The sequence below is a fragment of the Lytechinus variegatus genome, chromosome 8, assembly GCF_018143015.1.
Source record: "Lytechinus variegatus isolate NC3 chromosome 8, Lvar_3.0, whole genome shotgun sequence".
In the NCBI taxonomy this organism is placed as follows: Eukaryota; Metazoa; Echinodermata; class Echinoidea; order Temnopleuroida; family Toxopneustidae; genus Lytechinus; species Lytechinus variegatus.
Window position 1 is genome coordinate 13,532,951 of NC_054747.1, and position 11,332 is coordinate 13,544,282.

Genomic DNA, 11,332 nt, shown 5'->3' on the forward strand with positions numbered 1-11,332 from the left:
GTAAAGCGTATTCTTAATCAATAAGCAGCAGTGCGCGTTCTTTTAAGGCCACCGCACACCTTACGACTGTTCGCGATCCGATTTTGGAACAAATCGCATTTTGCTCATTTTCTGAAAATGTGAATGGCACATATCATTTTATTTGAGGTTAAAGTTAATTGAAAAAATACTAACATAACCAATTTGTAAGATTGCAAGCCTTTCTTTTGGAGTAAAGGCCACATTAGTTTCAAATCGTAGCCAATCGTACGACTGCTATGACGTCATTACGACTAAATATTAAATTCGCTTTATTCTAAGAAGGGTGATAGCATACTCACAGATTTGAACATAGGAATTCGTACGATGATTCAGAACATTATACAGTAAGATATTCCAGGTCTCAATATTAGCTTCAAACTCTACTAAATTTTATTCTCAAATCGGGTCGCAGACCAATCATAAGGTGTGCGGTCGCATTTAGAATACTTTAAGACCAATGCAATGCTGCCCTTTATACCGCACGCAAATGGGAATTAAAGTGCGACTCTAAGTAACGCTTTGAGACACCCCGTAACTCTTTCTCATCACTATCTATTTATTCATTTTCAGATCCATTGCAGATCCTTCCAAAAAACTGCGCCATCGAGTGATCATCAATATGGAGAAATTTTTCAAAAGTAAGGAGATCATATTTATATTACAAAAAAATATCCCATTCGGTGCCAATGTGGATTGTAATAAGCCTAGATTATGATTTATCTGATACCTCTTTCTCCTTGAAGGCTAATGATTTCAACCAATAGAGGAAAATCAAACAAACAAGAACAGCGACGAAAATTTCATCAAAACCGATTGGAAAATTTTCAAGCTTCGCTAACTTTTACAAAATAGATACAGGCACAATACAGTGATATGCAAATGAGTGTCAGTGGTGTCACTCACTCATTGTTTATTTTGTTTTTATAAGAATGAATTATGCAATATTTAAATGTTTACAGATTTGACAATTAAGACCCTTTTTATTGGATCTTTGAAATTTTGAACCATGGAAATTACCACATCACCCGTATACTAAAAACTCTTCACTGGTTGCCCCTAAAGGAACGCATAGTCTTTAAAATCTGATTTTGATCTTTCACATTGTTACGAAATTTAGTTAGATTATTATATATATACATATAGATTCGCATTTTTGTAATTGCGGGTAAACATATCATACACCAAACAAAATAATAAGTTATGTTACATACCTCGAAGAGTCGGTTCTGATTAATCCGAAAAATATATAAACATATCCAAGTTATCTGGCAAAGATTCCTTTGATTAAAGTCAATAGTGCTGGTCACCGATGAAATTGATGTCGAAAAACGATGGATGATTAGAGTCGCTGTAACAAGTTGAAATGTCAGTGAAGACAAAGTTGATGATGCTGAACAATTGATATTAGTAGTCCATGGGTGGAACATTGTTCTCCAGAACAGGTTGATGATCCTGATGATAATTCCTCTCTCAAAAGATTCCAGGTGAAAATAAACTACGCTTTGACATGAAGTCTACCCTGAAACTGTTAGTTCTGATTTGTTATTCCTTGAAGAAACTGCCAGCTTGAATATAAATTTCCGTTATGCTTTTTCCCCAAGTTTTTCCACCGGGGTCATATTCTGGCGACAACTAGTTTAGGAGCAAAACATGTAAATAAAGCCCGCAAAAACTTCTTTAGGGGGTTATTTTTCACGCAGAGAAAAACTCGTTTAGGGAGTGTTTGGAAAACAAACTTGGTCACGCGTGTGTACAGCAATACATTTGACTGCCTTCCCCCCCCCCGGGGGGGGGGGGGGGCTACGCTCTCGTCATTTATTTTATTAGACTCCAATCATTGTAATGAATACCGAACATGGTTAGAATGTTCCGTTTAAAAGTATAGGGCTAAATCTAAATTTAAAACAAAAATAGCTCTCCCAATACGCGGTGGCATATATACTTTTTATTTTTCGTCATGTCTGATTAAATAAAACAACGTGCCTTGGCTGTCCACTTTCAGTTATACTTCAAGAATATATGTTTTCTAATTTCTGTTTGTACTCTTTCCTTAAAAGTTGTTTTAACAACAATCCATATTTGCTTTCAGTCAGTAAAGTCAAAGATGGGATTCCTTGTGGTTGGAGGTTGGCGACTTACAAGGAAGTAAATGATTCAATGCAAGTCGTTATAGATTTGCTTGATCAATGGACTATCGCCAAACTTCAAGATGGGTGGCAAGTTTCCGGTGGTGGATACGGCAACAAAGTTGAGAAATATGATGATCCCAACAAAACTTTCGGGGACCAGTTGATCACCAACGCGATTAACATGATTAAGAAAGAATTTAAAGGTAAACTTATCGTTTTTATATTACCACAAAAACCCATTTTGTTACCTATATGTGGATTGCAATATTCCTAGTTTACGATAACCGGATATCCGTTCTCTTTAAAGGAGAATGAACAAGATAGCTTGTGGGAAAACAGAAGTATCAAAGAAACAGATCAACGAACGTTTGAGAAAAATCGGACAAATAATGAGAAAGTTATGAGCATTTGAATATTGCAATCACTAATGCTATGGAGATCCTCCTATTGGCAATGTGACATTGATGTGTGATGTCACTTGAGTGAACAACTTTCCCTTTGATGGTCTATACATACCTTCGAAATTGTTTTTTCTTTTTGGTGATACAAACTCTTTATCCATGATGTATTCTTTAGAAATATGTATTACATGTCCTCCCATAAAAAGAATATATGATCAACTGTTAGATGTGATAAAAGAAGCAGTTTAAGTAAAACATATACTAAAGTAATGGGGAGAGTTGTTCTCAAGTGACATCACAAATACTTGTCGCAATGCCAATGTGAGGATCTCCATAGCATTAGTGATTGCAATATTCAAATGCTCATACCTTTCTCATTATTTGTCTGATTTTTCTAAAACTTTCGTTGATCTGTTTTCACACAAGCTATCTTGTTCCAAAGGTTTCATTTTCCTTTAAAGGTCAACTTTCAAAGTTGTTGTCGACCAATAATAAAAATCAAACATGCATAACGATGGCAATTTCCCCAAGAATCGAATTCTAGAATGGGGATGTAAACCGAGAAATATAGTCCATTATTATCATGTTATTATCATCATCATCATTGTTGCTTTTGTTATTATTATCACCGCTATTACTATTACCAATTTTATCATCATAATTATAATTGTTGTTATTAAGGATTTCCCTGCCAATTTCGGCAAGATATCATTCGATTAGATAATTTACCATTCAAATTATGCTCCACCGTTTTTCCCCGTGTTTTAATTTAAAGGGCAAGACTACCCTAGAAAAAAATGATTTGACTCATAAGAGATAAATCATACTAGAATAATGCTGACAATTTTATCAAAATCGGAGATAAAATAAAAAACCGATATGACATTTTCAAGTTTCGCTTATTTTTCACAAAACAGTTTTATGTGCAACTCAGTGACACGCAAATGAGAGTTGAAGATTTCACTGACTCACTATTTCTTGTGCTTTTTTTTATTTTGCAATATTTCAATTTTCACAGATTTCGCAAAAAAATGTTATTCTTGGTTGAACAGCAAAATGCTCAAACGATGGTAATTTCACATGTTCAGCCAGAAATTGTAATGAATACTGAACATGGTTAGAATGTTCCGTTTAAAGGTATAAGTCTAGATTTAAAAAAAAAAATAGGTCTCCCAATACGCGCTGGCATATATACTATTTTTTTTCGTCATGTCTGATTACATAAAACAACGTGCCTTGGCTGTCCACTTTCAGTTATACTTCAAGAATATATGTTTTCTAATTTTTGTTTGTGCTCTTTTCCTTAAAAGTTGTTTTAACAACAATTCGTATTTGCTTTCAGTCACTAAGGTCAAAGATGGGATTCCTTGTGGTTGGAGGTTGGCGACTTACATGGAGGCAAATGATTCAACAGTTAAAGATTTGCTTGATGAATGGACCATCGCCAAACTTGAAGATGGGTGGCAAGTTGCTGGTGGTGGATATGGCAACAAAGTCGAGAGATATGCTGATCCTAACAAAAGTTTCGGGGACCAGGTGATCACCAACTCGATTAAGAAAGAATTTAGAGGTAAAATTATCTTTAAAAAAAATAACACAAAAAACCCATTTTGGTACCTATGTGGATTGCAATATTCCTAGTTTACGATTACCGGATACCTCGTTCTCTTTAACCCTAAATAGACTGGGCTATTTTGACGCCTAAGATTACTGGGGGGGGGGTGATTCAGCCCCCCCCCCCTCTTAGTCTCGGCGGTCGATCGCGCGATCACGACGAAAATTGGCACACACGTTACCCATTGCATTATCTACAAAACTATAACATCAAATTCTGCAAAAAATCTCATGTCTCATAAATTGTGCTAATTTATGCGTAAAATCATAAGTTTGCTCTAACTAATAAAATAATGCCCCTGAAATGCTAATTTTTGTTTCACATACTCTAGATAAGCATCTGATCAAATTTATTTTTAAAAAATTTCAATATCACAATTATTTTTTCATGTATTCTATTGTTTTTTAATTTCTTATGTATTTCTTTGTTTTTCGACTTTTTGTTTTTAATTGTTTTTTCAATGGAAATTGTCGGGGACTTTATTTCTTTGTTTTTCGACTTTTTGTTTTTAATTGTTTTTTCAATGGAAATTGTCGGGGACTTTATTTTGACCATAAAAACGAGAAAATTAATTGATTTTAAGCAGTAAAAGGAAAAATAATGATGCATTTATGAATTTTGGCTAAAAACACTATTTGCATTGGATTTGTACACAAATTCACGTTTTCGGGTCATTTGGGGTCTGCATGCACTTACGAATTGTTGCGTATTTTCAGAACCGCGTACCCGGGGGCCACAATTTTGGTCTCAAAAGTAGCTTGAGACCTGAAAATAAAAAGGCCGCGGGCGACGCGGTCAAAAAATTTTGCGCGGCGGATTTATGGAGAAAAGTGGGGGGGGGGGGGGGGCTGAATCAGCCCCCCAGTCTTTTTAGGATTAAAGGAGAATGAAACCTTTGGAACAAGATAGCTTGTGGGAAAACAGAAAAATCAAAGATACAGATCAACGAACGTTTGAGAAAAATCGGACTAATGAGAAAGTTATGAGTATTTGTATATTGCAATCACTAATTCCATGGAGATCCTCCTATTGGCAATGTGACATTGATGTGTGATGTCACATGTGAACACCTTTCCCTTGATGGACTATAAAATACCCTCAATGTTTTTTTTTTTTTTATTTTCTTTTTGGTAATACAAACTCTTTATCGATGATGTATTTTTTAGAAATATGTATTACAAGTCCTCCCATAAAAAGAATTTATGATCTACTGATAGATGTGATAAAAGAGGCAGTTTAAGTAAATTATATATAATGGGGAGAGTTGTTCACAAGTGACATCACAAATAGCAATGCCAATGTGAGGTTCTCCAAAGCATTAGTGATTGCAATATTCAAATGCTCATACTTTCTCATTATTTGTCTGATTTTTCTAAAACTTTCGTTGATCTGTTTTCACACAGGCTATCTTGTTCTAAAGGTTTCATTCTCCTTTAAAGGTCAACTTTCACCACATAAAAGTTGATTTCGACCAATAATAAAAATCAAACAAGCATAACGATGGCAATTCACCAAGAATCGAATTCAAGAATTTGGATGTAAACCGAGAAATAAAGTCCGTTATTACATGTTATTATTATCATCATTGTTTCTTTTGTTATTATTATTATTACTACCGCTATTACTATTACCATTATTATCATCATCATAATTATAATTGTTGTTATTAAAGGATTTCCCTGCCAATTTCGGCAAGATATCATTCGATTGGATAATTTACCATTCAAATTGTGCTCCACCGTTTTTCCCGTGTTTCAATTTAAAGGGCAAGACCACCCTAGAAAAAAATGATTTGAATCATAAGAGATAAATCATACAAGAACAATGCTGACAATTTATTTAAATCGGAGATAAAATTAAAAAAAAACGATATGTCATTTTCAAGTTTCGCTTATTTTTCACAAAACAGTTTTATGCGCAACTTAGTGACATGCAAATGAGAGTTAATGATTTCACTGACTCACTTTTTCTTGTGCTTTTTTTAATTATTATATACAATATTTCAATTTTCACAGATTTGACAAAAAAGGTTCTTCTTGGTTGAACCGCAAAATTTTCAAACAATGGTAATTTCACAGAAATAAGAACTTGTTGCTCATGACAATAAAGAGAAAATGGAAATATTTCATACATCATGAAATACAAAAGAAATAGTGAGTGAGCGATGTCATCAGTCTCCTCGTTTCCAAACCGACCAGGGGCCCGTTGCATAAAACTTTTTACCTGAGAAAACTCTGGTAAAAACTGATTTCTGCCATTGACTTTAACACAGGGCAAAATCTCCGGTAAAATCAACCTTAGTTTTCTCAGGTAAAAAGTTTTATGCAACGGGCCCCTTGATGTGCATAAAACTGTTTTGTGAAATTAAACGAAATTTTAAAATGTCACAATCTTCTTATTTTACATCCAATTTTGATAAAATTTTCAGTGTTATTGTTTGATTTTTCTCTTTTTATTCAAATCAACTTTGTGTTTTGGTGGATTTGTCCTTTAATGATTTTGGTGTCTTTGAGTTGGAAAAAGGCGAATTTATCATTCAAAATGGATTTTATTTGATTCGTTTTGGCAATATGAAAACCGTCATCAATTCGCAAAGCATGAGCGGAAGAAATAATTTTGTGTTGGATGTTAGTTCCATTTTCATTTATAGACAAATCAATTTCGCACTGACGTTGGTCAAATAAACCAGCGTATGAAGTGGTGTCCTATAGAGTGAGACTATAGGCGCTGCTTTTCCGACGGCGGCGGCGTCAACATCAAATCTTAACCTGAGGTTAAGTTTTTGAAATGACATCATAACTTAGAAAGTATATGGACCTAGTTAATAAAACTTGGCCATAAGGTTAATCAAGTATTACTAAACATCCTATTAGAGTTTCATGTCACATGACCAAGGTCAAAGGTCATTTAGGGTCAATGAACTTAGACCATGTTGGAGGAATCAACATCGAAATCTTAACCTGAGGTTAAGTTTTTGAAATGTCATCATAACTTAGAAAATATATGGACCTAGTTCATGAAACTTGGACATTAGGTTAATCAAGTATCACTGAACATCCTACATGAGTTTCACGTCACATGACCAAGGTCAAAGGTCATTTAGGGTCAATGAACTTAGACCATGTTGGAGGAATCAACATCGAAATCTTAACCTGAGGTTAAGTTTTTGAAATGTCATCATAACTTAGAAAATATATGGACCTAGTTCGTCATGTTCGTGAAACTTGGACATAAGGTTAATCAAGTATCTCTGAACATCCTGCATGGGTTTCACGTCACATGACCAAGGTCAAAGGTCATTTAGGGTCAATGAACTTTGGCCGAATTGGGGGTATCTGTTGAATTACCATCATAACTTTGAAAGTTTCTTGGTCTAGTTCATTAAACTTGGACATTAGAGTAATCAGGTATCACTGAACATCCTGTGCGCGTTTCAGGTCATATGACCATGGTCAAAGGTCAATGAATTTTGGCCGAATTGGGTGTATCTGTTGAATTACCATCATAACTTTGAACTTTTATGGATCTGATTCATGAAACTTGTACATAAGAGTAATCAAGTATCACTGAACATCCTGTTCGAGTTTCAGGTCACATGATCAAGGTCAAAGGTCAATGAACTTTGGCCATGTTGGGTTTTTTGTTGAATAACCATCATATCTCTGTAAGTTTATTGGTCTAGTTCATAAAAAGTGGACATAAGACTCACTGAACATCTTGTGCGAGTTAGAGTAGTATTCAAAGTCAGCACTGCTGCTATATTGAACCGCGTGATGCAGGTGAGACGGCCAGAGGCATTCCACTTCTATTTTTACTTTATATCTTTGCTGTATATTTTTTTAATCACCTCAATCACAGAATGTGTTTTAGAATTTTATTCATCATATTTCGTTTTAAGGCTTAATTATTTTTATCTTGTTACATGATAATTGTGAATTAAAACCTTAATTGCATACACAGTAAAACGCTGATTAAAATTCTTATACAACGCTGTTTACTGTATGAACCTTACATTAATTGTTTAAACAGTTTAAACAAGTGTTTAAATCTTAAACAACAAAGTTTAAATTTCAATATCTAATCTTCAGTAGATTAAACATGATTGTTTAAACTGTTAAACAACTATAGTAATGTTCATATAGTAAACAGCGTTGTATAAAATCTTAAACAGCATTTTTACATAACTGTGTAGATGAGGACGTTTGTCTAATTCTTCATATCGTCTTTATTTGGTTCAAACAATTTTTTTTCTAATGCTTGTCTCTCGTCTGTCTCATTCGTCTATATACCTATTCAACCAATTGGGAAAAGACGTCTTGAAATGGTTGAACCACTGGGTGAACCTATCATGCAAGCAATGTCGATCAAAATAAAAAAAAATATGGTAGTAAATGTTTACGTGCTGCCGTGATTGCAACTTTAGAAAAACCAAGCCTTCTCTGACGACTGTATATTTTGGATCCATTCTCTAAATGCTCACGAATACTAATCTTGTCCTTTCGTGGAGCGTTGTGGCCAAGTGGATTAGTCTCCGGACTTTGAAACAGAGGGTCCTGGGTTCAAATCCCAGCCATGGCGTATTTTCCTTCAGCAAGTAATTCATCCACATTGTGATGCACTCAACCCAGGTGAGGTGAATGGGCACCCGGCAGGAATTTATTTCTTGAAATGCGTGTGCGCTGTAATCTGAGTGATTACGGCTCCCAAGCTACAGCTGTATGGGGTAATAATACTTTGGAAGCGCATAGATACATTATTCACGATGTGATGCGCGCTATACAAGAACTGCATATCATTATTATTATTTCGACGCTCACAAACAAAATCATTCGACGTGGGCGGTAATCCAGCGAGACAGAATGGTGGGGGAGGAGGACACAATGATCCCTCTTTCGAATATCGATCTCGTACAACAGCCTTTAGACATGTTTGAACATAGTCATTTTTTTGCATACGATTCATAAAACGATTTTCGTGACGATCTGAGATCTTGAGAGAGGCTTCTTGGCACATAAATATATACAAAATAGAAATGTTGCATACTGGATTCCATGTATTGAAAGCAATGTGTCAGGAAATAAACTTCCAATGAATCGCTAAGTTAAGGACCAGCTCTTGAATAAAAGGGGAGGGTTGTAAAATTAAAGGAGAATGAAACCTTTGGAACAAGATAGCCTGTGTGAAAACAGAAAAATCAAAGAAACAGATCAACGAAAGATTGAGAAAAATAGGACAAATAATGAGAAAGTTATGACCATTTGAATATTGCAATCACTAATACTATAAGGATCCTCACATCGGCAGTGCGACAAAGATGTGTGATGTCACAACCCTCCCCATTTCTTTAGTTTATATTCACTTAAACTGCCTCTTTTATTACATCTATCAGTAGATCATGTGTTCTTTCTATAGGAGAGCTTGTAATGCAGACTTTCAACGGATACACTTCGTCACATTGCATAAAATAAAATATTACGAAAGCGTATTTAAAATCGTGTTATTGAATAAGTAGATTGCTCCCATACACGGCATATCACGTTTTACTTGGACTGACGTTTCAACGAAATTGAATGCCACGTTCGAGGATAACTGAATAAAATAAATTCGTATTTTTATTTTTTAATTTAAATTATATACCAATTACATGCTAAAGAAATAAAATTAGAAATTTATTCCTAATTGTTGATCCAAATTGCGAAACAATTCCGCGTATAATCAAAACGGAAATAATTGTTCCGATGATAGATCTACGATCATTGGCGGGAAAACCTATATTATTGTTGCTCTTGTTTTATTTTTCATTATTATTTTTTTGTTAAATTTTTTGGTGTTTTCAATTCTTCATCCAAATAGTTTTGTAATAGAATGCTATTTTGTTTTATCTATTTCTACAGTAGTCTTTCTTTGTATTTTTTCCATTTCAAGATGGAATTCGTCGACGGTCCAGTTCCGAACATAAACAGCATGACAATAGTTTATTTTAGTGAATAAAAGTTAAAGCAAATATATATAAACATTTAAAAAAAATGCAAGAAAAATTTGATTTGTAAATCATATAGATTTGAAAAAGCCTTCCTTAAATGATTTGTAGAGTAAAAGCAACAACGCTGATTTTGTATATGAATGTTACATTCGTTGTTTAAACGGTTAAAAAATGAAACATCTAAATTTAATCAAAGACTTACTTCAGATGTATGTTGTCAAATTTTTGTTTGTAGTCTTACCCAAATGTTTTATAAAAACATATTGTTTGGTTTCAGTCACTAGAGTCAAAGATGGGATGCCTAGTGGCTGGAGGTTGGCGACGCACTGGGAAGCAGAAGATTCCATGCAAGATGTTACAGATTTGCTTGATGAGTGGACCATCGCCAAACTTGAAGATGGGTGGCAAGTTGTCGGTGGTGGATATGGCAACAAAGTCGAGAAATATGACGATCCCAACAGACAGTTTGGAGACCAGTTGATCACCGTCGTCAGGCCAGTGAAGGATGTTCGTGTGGTTGAAATCGCCGAGGGCATCACGCGGGATTGGAGTTGGGCGACGAAATCACAGGTCGAAAGCGTAAAGGAAGATGTGGAAAAATTACTCGGGGAATGGTCTATCGCAAAGCTCTTAGATGGATGGAAAATTGATGGTGGAGGATACGGGTATAAGATCACCAAGTGTGATTCTGATGATGGTACTATTAAGGAAATGGTTATTGTACAAGAATCCCTCTAGATAATGATATGAGCAATTCTGGATTAGGGGTGGAGGCAAACTCTCCAGCCAGAAGTTCCCCTTGATTCGGGGGGGCTCGTATTACATTAGGCGATTAGGGTCATGCGAAGAACTTTCCCAATGGGAAATGGGTATGGTGAATATGCCTATTTTAGAGACATTTGAAAGCGAGGGATTGATGAAGAAACCTAGAGGGTTAAAGAAGAAATGATTTGCACTTGCACTTTCATATTAAACAAGGAAACTTGAACGATTTGTTACTAAATTGTGGTGATTATTTCATGATGGATAGCAAAGTTTTCCATTTGGCGGTTTGTGGGGGTTCAATTTAGCACCCCCCCCCCTCGTTTTTTAATTTCATTACTTCTGGATTTTCAAGGAGTTTTGTCTTTTCAAGTATTAAAGAAAAAAAGGGATTTTAAGAAGGATAAGGGACTCCATAAAC

General features: G+C 35.0%; 1 protein-coding gene across 1 annotated transcript; it reads left to right on the forward strand.

Annotated features, from left to right (window-relative positions):
• Positions 1-591: 591 nt before the first annotated feature.
• LOC121420009 lies at positions 592-11,066 on the forward strand. Its single transcript, XM_041614527.1, has 4 exons — positions 592-659; positions 2,111-2,353; positions 3,894-4,121; positions 10,427-11,066. The coding sequence occupies exons 1-4, from the start codon at positions 641-643 to the stop codon at positions 10,885-10,887; spliced, it is 951 nt and encodes a 316-aa protein (XP_041470461.1). The 5' UTR covers positions 592-640; the 3' UTR covers positions 10,888-11,066.
• Positions 11,067-11,332: the final 266 nt, after the last annotated feature.